Source organism: Cibotium barometz, chromosome 5 (genome assembly GCF_041138505.1).
Source record: "Cibotium barometz isolate CiBa-2024 chromosome 5, ASM4113850v1, whole genome shotgun sequence".
NCBI classification, from domain to species: Eukaryota; Viridiplantae; Streptophyta; class Polypodiopsida; order Cyatheales; family Cibotiaceae; genus Cibotium; species Cibotium barometz.
The window spans coordinates 63,556,668-63,575,012 of record NC_141050.1 but is presented as its reverse complement, the minus strand read 5'-3'; the positions used below and the strand labels follow the sequence as shown (position 1 = coordinate 63,575,012).

The window sequence follows — 18,345 nt, the reverse complement described above, 5'->3', positions numbered from 1 at the left end:
CCTCCTCTCTCCACGTGGAGGTCTCCATAAATGTGCTACTTCAAATTCAAAACGTGTTGCCATTCCGTGTCCCTCCTCTTCCTTTATATAATATATAAATAGAGAGTAGAGATAGTATGTCATCAAAATAATTTTGTGGACATACCATGATGTGCTCTCAATGTGTACGTTAATAAAGAAAACACCAAATAAATATTCATGCTATGACTTTTATGTTGATTCAATCTGGGAAAAAATGTGGACATCTTTCGAGACTTTTATTTAACAAGATGAAGGTCTTTCATCTAAAAAACCCAACTTATCCTGTCAGGTTTCGTGCGTCGCCTACAGCTAAAGAGCTGGAGCTTAAGGTTTGATTCTGTCTCTATTTTTCGAGCCCGAATCAAACCTTAAGGCTCGAAAAATAGAAGCGTACATCAAAGGTCGCTGTGCGATGAACGAAATGAGAAAGAAGACAGTCGCATGTGGGGAAAGCATTGGAAATGCAATTATAGTATTGTAATACACACCAAAGGCTTATTACAAGTGATCAGTGGTGGCTCAGAATCACATGATGAGCTCGGCTCTTGCCAGCTGCACAAGGTAAGCGCCTCACCACTGTCCCTGACTTATACACGCATCACACGAACAAGGTTGCCATTGCTATCTTGAGGGCACAACTAAGTAAGTATTGTTAAAACACAGACATGTGTTTAAGTTAGCATCGACTGGTAACCGAAAAGTGATGCTACCTTGTGAGTACTATGCAGCTAGTTAGGAGGTGGAGACTTGTAGGCCGGAAACATGATCACGGGAGATGGAGGAGTAGGGGTTTTGTATGTGTAGGCGTGTGGAGGGTGCGGTTTGTCCATCTGCAAAGGTGGTGCAGATGAGTGATGGCTGTAGGGAGGAGGAGGGTGGTTGTTGATGTAGATTTTGGGTGGTGGAGGTGGCGACTTGGTAGGTGGATAAAGCTTGTGTATACCAGGTGATGGTGGTGGTAAATTGGGCTTGTGAAGAGATGCTGGGGGTGGTGGTTTGTAGAAGAGTGGGGGAGGTGCCATTTTCCCAAAAGGTGGGGGTAGTACAGGCTCACATGGATGCGGTGAAGGTGGAGGATGATGTGGAAGAGGGGTCAAATGAAATTTCGGCGGAAGAGGAGAAGAAATCTTGTGAATTGGTGGGGCAGGAGAGGAGGGAGATTTGTAAGGGTGACTGGGAGGAGGGTAAAGCTTGAAATGGTGGGCCAAAGCTGATGGAGGAGGAGGGGAATGATACGAGGAGTGGCGTGGTGGTGTTTCGCTGCTATGTCGTCGAGGAGGTGGCGATGGGCTGGCCCAAGCGTGGTGGTGAGGAGGAGGAGGAGGGGAAAAGGGCATGTGAGAAGGGGAAGGAAGGTAGAGGTAGCAAGGGGAAGGGGGAGGGGGAGGAGAGTATTTCTGTGGATGATAAGGAGGAGGTGGTGAGAAGTATTTTTGTGGATTATTGTAAGGAGGACGAGGAGGAGTGGTCTTATGATATGGGGGGTGGGAAACATGCAAGGGAGGAGGGCTTGTTTTGTGAAGGTATACTGGTGGTGGTGGGTAAGAAGTATGTATCAGAGGGGGGTGGCCGTACATTGGTGAGGGTTGAGAGACATGATGTGTAGGAGGAGGGACACCACATGGAGATTTGGGAGGGGGCGACTTATGAGCATTAGAAGGGGGGTGGGCAACGAGATGAGGAGGAGGAGGAGGAGGAGGAGGAGGAGGAGGAGAGTGAGAAATGTATGGCCTTGGTGGTGGAGGAGGTGATTTTGGAGCCAAATGGAAGGGTGGAGAATGGCTATAAGGAGGTGATTTTGGGGCATAGGGAGGAGGAGTGTTAAATGGCTTATGCAAAGGGGGGTATATGATGTCATAAGGAGGGTGTGGAGCTGATGCATTCCAAGCCAAGGCAAGAGAGCTGAAGCTCGCAAGCAAGCAAGCAAAGCAAAGCATGTGAAAATTTTGTGGTACTAGTGCAGCCATGGCAAAACAAGCTCTTTTTATGTGTGTCAACTCTTCACTTCTTGCTGCTGCTGCTGCTGCTGCTACTACTACTACTGAAGAGTTCTAGAAGACAAGGGGGCTGATTACTACTTGTGTGCCCTTTATATGTATGTATAGGGGTGCTGCTGAAGGCTTCTAAGTGGCCCCCATCATCCCCTCTCTCTCTCTCTCTCTCTCTCTCCTCATTCAGGCTCACCTTTTCACGCCCAAACCTTAGTGCTTTAAGCCTTGGGGTACACAAATTTCAGATCGCCGTCAACAAAACCTCATTTGCACCGCTTTCCGAAACCCCGGCTTTCATTTCATTTCATTTCAGCCAAAAACATCTCTTTGGAGCAATTGTGTTATGATATATTCTAGCAGACAGATATAGATATAGAAGTGGAAGGGGGCGGGTTCATAAACATCATCATCATCATCATATGAGGTGCTCATAGATTTGTGGATTTTGAGGCCGCCTCTTTCTCTCTGCATTTTGTGCCCACGCATGCAAAAACCCTCTGCCACTCAAGATCTTGGAATCTCATGAGAAGACACGCCCACCACCAATGTAGCCAGCCTCTCTCATACCTCAAGAGCCACAGCCGCTCCAACCAAACACACTCATGAAAATTCCCTCGCACGCAACCTCAGAGTGTCTGGGCAAAACTCTATCCTTTTTTGTAAGTGTTATAGGAAGGTCCCTGCTGTCACGCTTTTTGAAGCGAACTGTAATAAGTTTCTAAGTTTTTTTTCCTTTTTTTTTTTTGGGGGGGGGGGGGGGGGGGGGGGGGGGGGGGTTAAGTGCCAGGAAATCCCTGTCACACACTACTAAGTATGAGAATTTTCCATTTTATTTTGCAAGACGACCATGACAAAATACTGGAAATTACCTTTAGGCAAAATATCATTGACATGGGACACACGGCCCCACTATCCCATGATCCTACATAGTGCAAGAAGGGAAGGACGGGCGGCGGGGACTGTGTAGCGCGACAAGAGGGCATGTATCGTAAGGTTTCCCTTGGCGCTCTTAAAATTCAAACATCTGGCATTCTTTTTTTCATGTTGATGAACAATCAATATCTATTTCCTTATAACACTAAGAATGAATCGTAGTGCCATATAAATGTAAAATGTAACAAAAATTTACGAGAACATGAACATAATATAAGTGATCTCATTGACTAGGCTAGCTAGGTCATGTAAACACGTATATTATTCGAATAAGTAGGTTTAATTTGATTATCAAAGATGTACTTAGCTTCAATCTCTCTCACTTTAAATCTAAAAGTGCTATTTTACACGTCTTTTCTCCTATCTCATATGCCTAACATGCCTTGGACAACATGCTTTCAATAAAGCAATTCATCACAAATAACGGACGATCATGTTTGATTCTAAGCTTTCGATGCAATACTCTCAAAAGGAAAGGGCTTGCATGTCCATTTTCAACCTTGAGAGAGTGTGGTGGTATTGGACCCAGCAACAAAACAAATCAACACAGAATACAACTAACCATCCTAAACAAACTTGAAACACGTTGTCATGACCACTACATCTTCATGAAGCAAAGAAAGTGTTATCATCTGCTAACACTTCTTCAAATTAAGCATTGTGTACTTTTGTGATACCATCGGACACACGATTAGATATGACACAGATAACATGATGATCTCTTGTTGACATTCAAGAGTAATCCAATCTACCACTTGATCACTTTAAGTTGATAATATGGATTTCCCGAAACAAAACTTGTAACCACATAAGTGGTGGAATGAGTCCATATTATTTCACATAGTGTAGAGTGTGGGAGAGATTAGCAAGGCTCAAAGGAGAGAGATAAAGCTCTCTATAAGTATAAAGAGAACTGAAGTACAAATGAGCAAACAACCCTAAACTGTGAATATGGTTGCTTATATACTAGCTAACCCTAAGGTGCTCGTTCACGCCTCGATGGCCATGGGAAAAAACCCAATGGGACAAAGGTGCCCATGGCATAAGTACATGACCTCACATTGTAGTACTACCAAATATCTAACAAACCTCCCCACAACACAAATGTGAGGTTTAGAGAGATTACATATTAGTCTTTGAAAGGGAAGAGGCCCAAAAAGCTTTACGGAAGGCCTCAAACTTTTTACGTGATAAAACTTTAGTGAAAGATCATTATTATGTGTATTGCAATAGATCAAATTAATCCCTTGTGCATGGAGTCTCCTGTGACATAGTGATAATACACTTCAATGACATAATGATAATGTACTTCAATGTGCTTAGTCCTAGCATATGAAAGACATGATGCTTTTACAAATACCATTGCACTCTGACTATCAGTAAGAATATGAGTAGCGGTGTTTGAAGGGACACAAAGATCATCCATCAATCTTCTCAACCATGCACATTCAACTATCTGTATTCAGCTTCACCTTCACAAGGGGATGTTGTCACAGTTGGTTGTTTCTTGCTTGGCCAAGATATGCACGAATTGCCAAGAAAGAAACAATTTCTAGATGTGAAATGTCATATATCATAATCACCTATGTGATCAGAATCATTAAAGGCCTGCAGTTCTAAATCACCCCCCTTGGCAAAGAACAATCCAAGATCTTGAGTGCCTTATAAGTATCTGAATATACATTTAACTGCTTGCCTGTAATGAAGTAGATTTGGTATGCACATGCATGTGCACATGGGGAATGGAGCCTAGGCATTTGGGGCTTAGCGCATTTGGGCTTTTGGGGGCCTTGGGATATATTAGCCATAGGGCTCATGGACGTTGGACCTTTTGACTTTGAACATTACCACTACCAACCAAATGCAAACCAATGGTAATGCATATCCAATACAATGCATCACTTTTCAAATCAATTGACTACCAAGGCAATCCAAATCTTAATCAAAATAATGCATATTTTCCTTGCCAATTGCTTTGCCCAAATGCCACTTGGCCACTTCTTTCACATGGAGTTACAATCCACCAATGGAGAATGTGACAATGTTGATGACGCACGTCGAACCTTGCTAATCTCCTAGTCAAGCTCTTCCAATATACCCAAGTCTAAATTTTGAGGACACAAGTTTGGGCCATGTCTTCACCACCAAGACCTAATCTCTTACCTTACCTCTTTCCCACAGTAATCACGACACGTGTGTTCAAGCCATGCTCTCCCCAGTCTCCTCCACATACCGAGGTACCCTTACACATCACTAGTGGCTAGAAATGAGAAGTGTAGTACAATGTGATGTGGAGAGTGATGGAATCTCAAATAGATGATTGAGATCACTTACAAAGGGTACTTATAATTGCATGCCATATCCATATCACTTACAAAGGCCAACTGGAGATTTTTCATCTCAAGGGCAATGGATGGAAATGCCTATCAAAGGCTTTTATCAATTGAGAGTCAAGACAAAGGATAATATGCTTCTTCTGATGATATAAGGAGTATAGCACATTGTAGTGGTAATGTTCAAAGTCAAAAGGTTCAATGGATGCAAAAGCAAGATTTAGGTTTTCCATGATGTATGGACTTATGCATACAAGGTTGTTGAAATTAATGAAAGTGTAAGCTTTTCTTAAGTATATGGTGTCTACTTAAATGGGTAGTCTATGGCTTAAAAGAGGAGAGCCATTTGCACAAAGGTTGTTTGCATTTGATGGTGAAAGAGTCACTTGCATCATGGGACTCAAGGATTGGATTCCTAATTAGGATGCCTATTTTCATGCCTTTCCTTGTGGCAAGCTTGACAAAGTGAAGAAAGTGGCGTCTCATTTCAAGGAAAGAGCTAGATCTTGGTGGTTGAAGGAAATGCCCAAATATGGTTGGGATTGGCCGAATTCGGCTTATGATGTTGTGCAACACTGTGACCACCCAAGAGCAAAAGTGCTTTAGAGATTGATGCATGATATTTTCACATGAGGACACTCTATCTAGTTATATGGAGAGCTATTGGTACTTTTCCTTTTCCCGACATCAAAGAGAAGAAAAGTATAGATGGTTTTATGCAAAGCTTAGACAAAGATTTCATGAAAGTATCTCAAAGTATTGTGCAAATTCATGATGAGGACATTACTCTTGATGAGATCATGGTGTTGGTAGGACTTGTCCACATGCAGAACCAAAGGGTCAATCAAAAGGAAAAGTTTATAGAGCTAAGCAAAATATAAATGAATGAGTTGGTAGTACCCATTCTTGGCTACACTTCACGCTTGAGTGGGGATAGAATGTTTCAGCTTATGTTGAAAGATTTGGATATTAAAAGAGGTTACCTACTCACTCAACCTTTTGGTCATCTCGCATGGACTATGATTATGTGGGTCTTTGTAAGTTCATTGAGGGTATCCTTAGGGACAAAACACTTGCTGAAATTTTTGAAAATCAAGTGATTGTGAAGCCATACACTCAAATGCAACAAGTTTTGGACAGTATCTCATTTGCCGGTTGTGTTCCGGCATACATAGATCTTTTTCCTATGTTGGAAACATCCATATGTGTTGATGTAATGCCCATTGTGAGCCAATGATGGCTAGAAAATTTCAACCCATTGATAGTTGTGAGGGCAAGCTTCTTTCACCTTTCTCAACAAGGACTCTTCACACTTGGCTTTATGATGCATTTATTGATGATTGTTGTGGGCAACAAGCACATGTGGATTGGGACCGAGCTTCTTGGGATGACTCAACTTTTCTTGGGATTGACTTGGAGTCGTCTTCAAGAGATATTGATGTGCATGATATGATGGAGTCCATATGTGTTATGGAGGTGGATGATTTTGCTTGGGGCAATACACCTTCTATTGATACATGTATCCATGGTGGGTATGATGACTTTGTGGAAGACATGGATGCCTATGTTCATGAGAGATTAGACGGTTGTGCATCTACTTTGTGTGATGATCATGGTGTGGACATATGTGATGCTCATGCATTGACGAGTGTTACTCGTGCATTGTTTGGTGTGGACAGTCGTGTCTTGGATACACCTATAGATAGTGTTGGTCACACATTGAAAGGTGGTCCATGGACTGCATTTGTGAATCCAACTTATAATGCTTTTCCTAGTTTGGATTGGAAAGTTTATGATTGTGAGCTTTATGAGACCACTTCATGTGTGGATGCATTATCAAAGTCAAGTATTGACGAGGGTTGTGCCTATGTTAAATCTGAGAATCATACTTGGGACATTAGGGAGGATTATACATGTGGTGATGATAATGCATGCGAGGATTCAGCCTATGTTGATCATAGCTATGTGCATTACATTGATGCCAAACACACACCTATCTCACAGATGCTTTATACTTTGGTGATATGTATGGAAATTCTCCTAATGTAGGGGATATTAGTAGGTTCTATGCTCATTGCATAGAGGATGTCACCTATGTTCATGGGGATGCTAGTTATAAGGCATATGCCTTTGCATTTCGTGGATGCCGATATGATTCTATGATTTTTGAGAATGGAGCAGTCACTTGCACATGCATCTTATGTCACTTGAGATGCATGATATATGATTATGTCACTTGCACATGCATCTTATGTCACTTGAGATGCATGATATATGATTATGTGGCATTCCATGGTACACCACAATATGGTGTAGCTATTATTTAGGATTCCTATGAGATAGGAGGATTCAATGCAATGACCATTCTTGCCAATGTGCAGTTGGATTTATGTTCTGGATTGTCAGATGCGCTATTATGTTTTCCCTTTGATCCAGGAGGTCACATATTTGTTTCATGGTTGGATGATCTACATTGTGGTTTTCCATTAGCTAGTCACACCGCCGACATGAGCTTTCTATATTCTCTATTTGATTGAAGCAGTTTGAGAGCCATTGCTGTGGATTCTGCATGGCTTGGATTTACATTTTGTCCATGCGGTCGCATACTTGTATGGGTAACCTCACCTTCGGGGCGATACTCGTAGCTTTTCCATTTGACCCTGGAGGATATCCAACGAGCCTCGTCATTAATAGGAGTCCTTTATCTTTTTTGATTTGACCCCTGGGGTCATGAGATTCATGTATTGGTATTGGCTCTCGGTGATAGTGACATTTGTTCACGTATTGGGCTCCTTGTATATAGCCTTTGTATTTGTTTTGTGCACGATGACCCTTTAATTTTGAGGACGAAATCATTGTATGAGGGGATGGTTTATAATGAATTAGATTTAGTATGTACATGCACATAGGGGATGGGACCTAGGCACTTGGGCTTAGGTTCATTTACATGTGTACTTTTGGGGGCCTTGGGCTATATTAGGCATAGGGCTCATAGGCATTGGACCTTTTTATCATATTTTACTCTATAGACATCTATGTCTTCTTGGTGCTCATGCCCAAACTTCCATGGAAATCTTCACCCATGTCCTAGACTCCATTGAAACGATGTCTAATGTGTCTAGACTCCACATTAATGAGAGTTCGCCCTCCCTCCTGTCTTTCATTGCCAATGCTTAGTGCTGGGTAATACATGAACTTTAAAAGTTGTGATACACCAGACTAGATGTCTGGCCATAAGTTGCACAAATAATAGCTTGACTATAAGTGGTTATGTCACATGGTTCACATTTCATACCCAAGTAGTAGTGTGCAAAAGACCAAGATCTCTAATATCTCAAAAATTTGGGGCAAGTTCAACCTTGAAGGCTATAACGAAATCCTCATTGATTCCTATCACACTAGCATGTCATCTACATAGAGAATGACAACAAGAAAATCTTTCTTTTCCTTTTTCACATATAAAGTACTTTCCGTGGACTATTTTGAAATCCCTGTCTAGTCAAATAGGCATGAATCTTTGGTACCAAGCTCTAGGGAGTTGTTTCAAACCATATAAAGCTTTATTAAGCTTACATACCTTATGTTGAGACCACATTGGCCTCACATAAACTTCTTCCTACAAGTCACCATTCAGGAATGTTGTTTTGATGTCCACTTGATACACTTTCCATCCATGATGAGCTACCAAAGCAATAACAAATCAGATAGTGATCATATAGGAATCATATAGGAAGTGGGAGAAAAAGTTTCATCATAATTAATCCTTTTCTACTAAGCATAGAATTTTGCAACAAGTTTGGCTATTAATAGATTCATCTGCCTTTTCTCTTGATTTTGAAAACCCACTTAGTATCAATAGCTTTCTTTCCAAGTGGTTGATTCACTAAATCCCAAGCACCATTTTTCTAAATAGAATGAATTTCATCTTGCATGGCTTTCAACCAATTTGGATCTTTTTGAGTCTCTTCAGAAGACTTAGGTTCATTTACATCATGGCTTTCAACCTTTAGATGTTCTTGAGCTTCTTCAAAATACTCAGGTTCATCTACATCATGTAGAGAACTAAGAAATGCAAACTCAGGAATATCTAATGAAGCAGATGGAGTACTAGATTTGGTTCTACTATGTAAAGGAGCATACGATTTTCTATCATCTAGTTCTTTGTCTGCTCAAGCAGATGGAGCACTAAATTTGGTTCTACTATGTAAAGGAGCATACAATTTGCTATCTTGCAAGGTGCTTCAACACATATAGGCATAAGCGTAAATTCATTGATTGCTATGATCTTTCAGCATTTACTACATCTTCCACTTGATTTGAATTTGGTGGATTAATTCCTTGGTGAGCACTTCTCCTTGCAACAAACAAGGAATTGTAAAAGTAAAATCTACTGAGAATCAATAAAAATTGGCATAGGTAATAACCCATCAACCATGTGAGGTGAATTGGCATAGGCATGCTTATTGAATCCCACCATTGGATAGACATAATCCTTTGCAAAAATGACCTCCCTACTGACAATAATCTTCTTTGTTAGAGGATTGTAGAGACGATAATCTTTGCTTTCACAATTGTAACCAATAAAACTGCATTTCACTGCCTTATCTCATCAAGCTTAGTTCTACATTGTGCTAGCACATATGCATATGCCAAACAACCAAAAACACGCGTGTGTTCAACCTTAGGTTTTTTATTGAACCAAGCCTCATAAAGAGTGATAGTTTTCAAATCTTTAGTGGGGAACCTGTTCAACACATAAATAGTACAAAGAATTGCTTCCATCCATCCAAAATTTAAGTGAAAGATGATGACCTTTAACCATGTATCTAACCATCTCCATGAAAGTTTTGTTTCTCTTCTCACAACAACACCATTTTGTTGTGGTGTATAAGGAGTTGTACACTGATGCTTAATGCATTTTTGTGCCAAAAAATCTTTGAATGCATTAGACCTACATTCCCCCCCTCTGTTGGAACAAAAAGTTAGAATTTTCAAGCTAGTTTCATTCTCAATCATAGAAACAAAATGTTGAAAATGAGAAAATACCTTTGATTTTGCTTTCATAGGGTAAGACTAGCCATATTTGTTGTAATCATCAATGAATGTAACAAAGTATATGTTTTCTCCCAAATAAGTAATCCACATTAGAGAAGACACATCATTATTTATAAGCTATATTATGTGGGAGAGGTTGGTGAGAAAGTTTGCCATCCTTCGTAAACATATCTTGGTGGTGGATCAAGTTGAGGAAGATTCTTTAACATCCCATGTTTCCACAAAGCATCAAACCACAAAAATAAAAGTATGGCCAAACCTAACATGCCACAATTGGGCATCTTTCATTGCAACATCACACTTGTCATACATGTCTAATTTGTACAAATCTCCAATGGTGGTTAAAGATCTAGTAAGAAAAACTATTTATCATTCTCTCTATTGTGGGACAATGTATTTATCACAAACTTAACATTAAGACTTCCCCTTGCTAGAGTGAGCATAGAAAGTAGATTCCCTTGAATTCTTGGAACAAAAAGTACATTTTGAAGAAAAAGATCCTTAACAATTATAGTAGTGAGAACTATTGTCACGTAGGCTGTAACGCCTGTGTGACCGACGATGACAGACCGGATGGCCATGTCCGGGGTTCAGTGGGAGAGGACGCCCATGCGGAGTCATGGGCGGCCAAGCTAGTGTGGACGGCAGGCCACACACTATATAGCCTGGGGGATGAGGGGCAATCCTCATTCTTCCTCTATGGCTGGGTGGTGAGCCAGAGGCCGTCCCCTCTTGTGGTAACGCCCGTAGTAGCGGCGTTACAGGTATCTAACACTGGTATCAGAGCGTCGGTTCGATTGGGTCGTCAGGGTCTGCGCGTGACCGGGGGGACCGGAGCCCACTCAATGGTTTTCAACCATTCATCTTCTCATCCTTATCTCCACAATGGAGTGTGTGGAGGGAGGCGGCCAGAATTGAAAGGAAGACATTTTTGAAGGGAAGAACTCTCTCTCTCTCTCTCTCTCTCTCTCTCTCTCTCTCTCTCTCTCTCTCTCTCTCTCCCCTCGTCACACACAACAAGCGAATTGCACGTAAGCATCTCGCTTTTTTTTTTCTGGGTTGAAGCTTGTCTGCAAAGCATTTTTCGTTTGGTAGAGAACAAATCGCCTAGTGAAACGTCTCGTCTCTCTACTGTGTGTGGGGGGGGGGCGAAGACCACCACCCAGCCATTGTGTGCGCCGTTTGGATGGGGCGAAGAGCACCCATGTGCGCCGTTTGAGGTGGGGCGAAAAGCACCCATAATCACCGTTTGAGGGGGGGCGAAGAGCCTGCGGCGGCCAGGCCTTACCCGGCCAGCCAGGCTAGCAAGGCGGCGGCCTGTGCAGCCAGCAAGGCCAGCAAGGCGGCGGCCTGTGCGGCCAGTCAGGCCAGCGCGGCCAGCTAGGCGGTGACGGTGGCCAGCCAGGCGACGGCCAGCGCGCCAGCCAGACGGCGGCGACGGCGGCCAGCCAGCCAGCCGGGCGCGGCGGCCAGCGCAGCCAGCCAAGCGACGGCGGCGGCCAACCAGGCCAAGCAACGGCCAGCCAACCAGCGCTACAGGCGGCCACCAGATAAGAAGAAGAAGAAGAAAAAAAATCATTTATATTTTAATTATTCATTTTTAATAAAATTAAAAATGAAACTAAATTCAAACGGATCCTCTCTCTCGGCTGGGGAGGGATAATCCCGGCAAGGGATAATCCGACTGTTTCAGGCACAGCCTCCCAAGCAAATTTATTTAGTTGCAGGCATTTTTTTATCGGATCGGAGCATCCCGGTATAAACTTGAGTTACTGGAGAGTTCTCAAGTCCATCCTGTCTTCCATGTCAGTAAACTGAAGAAATCAGTTCACGGATTAGAGAACGCAGTTTCTCCAGAGATTTTGGTGGACTTGATAGAGCCACCAAAGATACCACGTGTACCTGAAAAGATTCTACAGTATCGTGACAGACAAACCCGACATAAACTGTACCAGGAGGTACTTGTTAAATGGACAGATAGGGATGAGGAGGTAGCTACCTGGGAACGCCGTAGTGCAATTTCCAAAAGGTTTTCCCAGTTTGTTTTCGAGGACGAAAACTCTTCTTAAGGGGGGGTAATGTCACGTAGGCTGTAACGCATGTGACCGACGGTAGACCGGATGGCCATGTCCGGGGTTCAGTGGGAGAGGATGCCCATGCGGAGTCATGGGCGGCCAGGCTAGTGTGGACGGTAGGCCACACACTATATAGCCTGGGAGATGAGGGGCAATCCTCATTCTTCCTCTATGGCTGGGTGGTGAGCCAGAGGCCGTCCCCTCCTGTGGTAATGCCCGTACGGCGTTACAGGTATCTAACAACTATCTTACCAATACCTTTGATAGGGTTACAAGACATTATTGGCAATGTGGCAATGTGCTTAGAAGCCACTGTTAAGAAACCAACTCGCAGAGACAATTGCATTCAGACATGTATCCTGGTCAGGACTATAACTGCAAATAACCATTACTGAGAAGTCTTTATGAATAATGACATTAGCAAAGTTCTCTTTCTTAGAACTTTGATTGTCAGAACCAAGTAGAACTATTGGAACCCTTGTTAGACTCCTTTTTCTTATTTTCCTTTTTTTGAAGTCTAAAGAAATTTTCCATTGCATGGCAAGTCTTCTTGCAATAATGGCAAGTCACCTTCTTTGGTTATTCAGAATCACCCTTAGCCTTGGAAATGTTGTTGGAATTGGTCTTCCCCAAAATTTCTTGTCCTTATTCTTGGCTACTAGAGCCTTATCATTGTTAGAACTCTTAGAAACATTCTTTCTAGACTATTCTTCTACAACAGTAAGCTAACAAGCTTCCGCTAGGTAAGAGGGACTACTTTGTCTCTCAAAGAAAGATAGAGGGAAGTATTGAAACTCAGATAAGATTTAGGCAACAAGTTAAGGGTAATGTTAATCATATCCTTTTCAGAAATGACTTCATCAATATTGAGAAGCTACTCTCTCAAGTCCTATAATTTTACATATTTTCATTTTCAAGTTACCTTCTGAGAAAGGCAATCCTTGCATTATTTTTAGCTTGATACATAATTTCTAGAGTGTTCCAAGCAAGCATGGATATTTAGAAGAGACCTTTAACAAAGAAATCTCAATGCCAAAGCTTGAGTATCATGTGAATCCCATCTTCTACAAAATGAATACCATGTTACCTATGATGTGGAAGGGAATTATGGTCTCAATGATCTTTAATTATGGTGTTGGTAGTATTAGCATAATCATGAAGGATTACTGGGAGGTCTGTGATAGCCCCCGCCACTCATTAGGCACAAGCTTCTAAGTGAAGCTTGCAAAAAGAACATAGCCAAACCTATAGGCATCCTACAAGATGGGAAAATTAAGACCTTAGGATCAACACACATTTATGGTGATGATGGATTTTCAGAGAAGAGGGTCATACACGAAAGGCCTTACATGAAAGAAGCATAGCTATTCCATGATTGAAAAACCATTCACATCTATATACACAGAGGTAACTAGTCCTTTTAAAAAGACCTAAAGATAGGGAAGACTCATCCCATGGGTCCAAGCATTCTTGGTAATGAGTGACACAATTTTCCAAACTGCTTTAGTCTCAACATCTAGAAATGTCGTAACAAATTATTAGATAGTGAAGATGAGACCCACGACTACAACCTCTCCTAGAGACTGACGACTCTGAGGATTGAATCAATGTCTTAGCCACTATGGATACTCTTAAAAGTTTGGAAAAAGATTTACACAAGTGGATAGGATAAGAATCACCTCCTTGTTCATTCTTAGTGGTGTAGCATTCATTTTGGTAGCTAACAATGACTTCAAGCTAGGAGTAGTTTCATCTAGTGAGGATGACTCCATAGAAGGATCAACTTTTGCATTGCCCATACTCACCTAATCAAGGAGAAAACTATATAGAAATCCTAAGAAGTATCTTCTCCTCCCCATGGAGATGGATCTGCACTAGCTTTGCTATAATAAGGTCATAGATTCAAATAAAACCTACACTTCGATAGTGGGAAGCTAACCTAAACAAGGTCATCATTCAAACCAGGATAGTCATCAGAGAAAATTTGGGCTCATTTTTGGGCCCTCTAAGGAATGCCACATCATAAAAAATGGGGCCATGGTAAATTTTTTGTAAATTAACTCTAATTTTTTTGGAGGTTGCATATATAGAATATATAGAATCTACTCTTCAAGATCTTGATATATAACATGATGGGGTTTGGACATGACCCATGGAGGACGATGTACAAAAAGTAGGTTCAAAAGTGATGATGTGGACCGTTAACGTAGCCTTTAAAATTGATTTTGAGAAAAATGGTATATCTTGAGCTTAGCAACTCCAAATGTTTCAAAGTTTGAAATTATAAGATCTACTTTTCATGATCTTTCTAATGATATGTCAAATGATGGGGTTTTAACATAAGGTAAGAAATGTTCACGTGGCCCCCATTTTCAAGGCAAAGATGGCAAAAAATCCGTTAGGGGGGCCAAAAATGAGCCCAAATTTTCCCTAATGAGTCTATAAAAGTGATGAGGATCCCACGATCTCCAAGCAAGCTAAGCTCAGTAAGGTCAAGGCTTAGGTAGAGAAGGAAGTGAAACTCAAAGAGAGGTCACCATTCAAACCAAGATAGGGGCCCGACATTGGTCTGTAAAAGTGATGAGGATCCCGTGGGCTCCAGGCAAGCTAGACTTTGTCGAGCTGCTATAGACGCAAGCTCAATAAGGTCAAGGATGAGATCAAGAAGAAATCGAAACTCAAAGAGCTTGCCAAGTCACCCAAGTAGAGAGATACATGCTTCATATGATGGCCCCAATTGAGGTTAGGAAATAAATCTTGCTAGCCTAGGTGAACACAAGCCAATGTTTATTGTCAAAGATCTCACCCTTGAGCAAAGAGGAGAATTGATAGCCTTGCTCAAAGAATTCCAGGATGTGTTTTCCCAGAAGTACGTTGATATGAAGGGGATTCCTCCAAAAGTGGTGAAACACACCATCCCTTTAGATGAAGGCACGAGACCATCTAAACAGAGATTCTATCACATGAATCCCAAGTATGGTTAAATGGTCAAAGAAGAGAGTGATAATCTCATCAATGTGGGATTTTTAGTCCAAAAAAAAAGGAAAGTGTAGAGTATATGTGGACCTCAACAATGTTAATGCCACCACACGTTGCAATCACTACCCCTTACCCTACATAAACGACATGTTGGAAAGAGTCATCAAAGGAGAAGCTTACAATTTGTTGGATGGCTTCTCTAACTAACAATAAACCTAGCTAACCAATACAAGATGGAATTTTCTACAAAACCTACAAACTCAAAAACCAATGTTTTTTGTCAAAGACCACTCACCCTTGAGCAAAAAGAAGAATTGATAGCCTTGCTCAAGGAATTTTAAGATGTGTTTGCCCTGTAGTACACTGATCTAAAGGGGATTCCTCCAGAAGTGGTGAAATACACCATCCCTTTAGATGATGACATGAAACCATCCAAAAATACATCCTATCATATGAATCCTAAGTATGGATAAATGGTCAAAAAGAGCTCAAGTCCTCGAGGCTTGAGAGTGGAGTCCTAGCGAGATGCTGGCCACGTCGAAGCCTCCACATATTTTGGTTCCATTGCCTGATATCTATCTTTTGCCAAGAAAATGTATAGCTTGCTTGCTTGTTTATGTTACTAACGAGTTTGCAATGGAAAAGACAATAACAAAACCCCCCAAAATCACGTGTTTTTGCATTAATTTAATGTTTTTCATTCTAATTTTCATCTCTTGTTACCCTTAATCTTTGCAGCTTATCTCTTTTTTTTTTTGTCAATTTCAAGTCATTTGCAGTTTTTGCACTCTTTATTTTCAAAGAGAAAACAAAATGCTCAATTGAACCCCTAAATGGTGGACTTAGGGCAAACAATTACCACCATTGCATCTGGAGTGTGCTAATTAGTCTATTTGCATGTGTGTGTGCATGTTTCGGTGTGATTTCTGCTTCATCTTGATGTGAGGATCGAAGAGGGTTTTATACAAAAAAGCATATTCTGGTTTTTGGCATAGAAAACAAAGCCAAAACAATCAATTGACCATTGAAATGTCGAAATTGGAGAAAACGAACCTTGCCATTGCATCCGGGGCATGCCAATCAATCTAATTGAATATGTGTGTTCATGTTTCAGCAAGATTTTAGCACCTTCATGACCTATGAATCAAAGAGGATTTTTGCTTCTTAAAAATTTTGGTGGTTGTGATTAGTATCATAAATTGGGCTAACACTATCTCTCATCTCTCTTTTGTTGGAATTAGGGTTGCAGGAAAGCACACAAAGCTTGGAGAAGAAGCAAGAATGCACACAACACACTATGTATTAGATTGTGTCAATGTACAAAAGATAAGTTAGCCCTAGAAGGATGGGCGTATATATAAGCCGGAAAAAAAAACCTCCTAAAGAGGGAAAAAGTGCCCCGGCGGTCCTATGTGTGTTCACACACATCACTGCATATATATATATATGGCAACAAATCTCCCTTGGGAGTGATGGTGTGAACGAGAGCTGGCACTCATGTATAGGGGAGTGCCATGCCCGAAGTAGATCAGTCCACAAAGGGAAGCAAGCCCAAAGCTTTGCAGAAAGCTTCGAACTTCTCACGAGGAAGCGCCTTTGTGAAAAGATCGACGAGGTTGTCTTGTGTTGGCACATAGGCCAAGCTGATCTCTCCTGCTGAGAGTCTCTCCCTGACATAGTGATAATGCACCTCAATGTGCTTTGTGCGAGCATGAAAAACTGGGTTTCTCGCAACTGCCAATGCGCTCTGACTGTCAGTGAAGATAGAGGTGGCAGATTCCTGTCCAACGCCCAAGTCAGCCATAAGCCGTCTGAGCCACACACACTCAACCGTAGCTATGAAAGCTGCCTGTACTCAGCTTCACAACTAGAAGTGGCCACAGTAGGTTGCTTCTTGCTCAACCAAGATATGCATGAGCTACCGAGCATGAAACAAAAACCACTTGTGGACACTCTTGTGTCATAGCAACCAGCCCAATCTGAGTCCGAAAAAGCATGTAAATCTGGCGGCAACGATCCCCCCTTGGGATAAAACAACCCAAGATGTATGGTGCCACTCAAGTAGCGAAAGATGCATTTAACTACCTTCCAATGCTGAGACCCTGGGCTATCCATAAACCTGCTCACCTGTGAGACTGCAAACTGAATGTCCGGCCTCGTAATGCATACATAAATGAGGCAACCAACAGCTGTCTGATAGAGTGTGACATCAAAGTGATCTCCAGCATCATGAAGACTCAACTTCAAACCTGTCTCCATTGGAGTAGCAATAGGCTTGCAGTCTTCAAGGCCAAATCTCCGCAACAATGTGTCAATATACTTTGTCTGACACAAAGCAATACCTCCATCACACTGCTTAAATTGTATCCCCAAATAATGATGCAAATGCCCCAAATCTGACATCTCAAAAGAGGCATTCAAATCAGCAATATGACTTTCATTTGGTCCTGTGAGCAGCATGTCATCGACATAGAGAGCAATGATTAGATGTACATCATCCACACATTTAACATATAAAGTGCTTTCTGTTGGACTATTCTGAAAACCATGTGCAGTTAAATATGCATGTATCTTTTCATACCAAGCTCGTGGAGCTTGCTTTAAACCATATAAAGCCTTTTTCAGCCTGCACACTTTGTTTTCCTACCCTCTTTGAACAAAACCACGAGGCTGCGATACATACATCTCCTCATGCAAATCTCCATTCAAGAATGCAGTCTTTATGTCCAACTGATGTACATTCCAACCATTATGAGCTGCCAATGCACAAATGCTACGAATGGTAGTCATACGACAAGTGGGAGCAAAGGTCTCATCAAAATCAATGCCCTTTTCTTGAGCATAACCCTTTGCAACAAGTCTAGCCTTATAGCGATCAACACTGCCATCTGGCTTTCGTTTCAACTTAAAAACCCACTTACATCCAATGGCCTTTTTACCAATAGGTAAATCACACAA

At 41.7% G+C, this 18,345-nt stretch overlaps 1 protein-coding gene across 1 annotated transcript; it reads right to left on the bottom strand.

The window, feature by feature from the left end:
• Positions 1 to 429: 429 nt before the first annotated feature.
• On the bottom strand, positions 430 to 2,070 carry LOC147638753 (uncharacterized). Its single transcript, XM_086796347.1, has one exon. The coding sequence runs from the start codon at positions 1,986 to 1,988 to the stop codon at positions 750 to 752; it is 1,239 nt and encodes a 412-aa protein (XP_086652473.1). The 5' UTR covers positions 1,989 to 2,070; the 3' UTR covers positions 430 to 749.
• Positions 2,071 to 18,345: the final 16,275 nt, after the last annotated feature.

Coding starts and splice junctions, on each gene's coding strand:
- LOC147638753 (XM_086796347.1), bottom strand. CDS start 1,988: ATGGCTGCACTAGTACCACAAAATTTTCACATGCTTTGCTTTGCTTGC.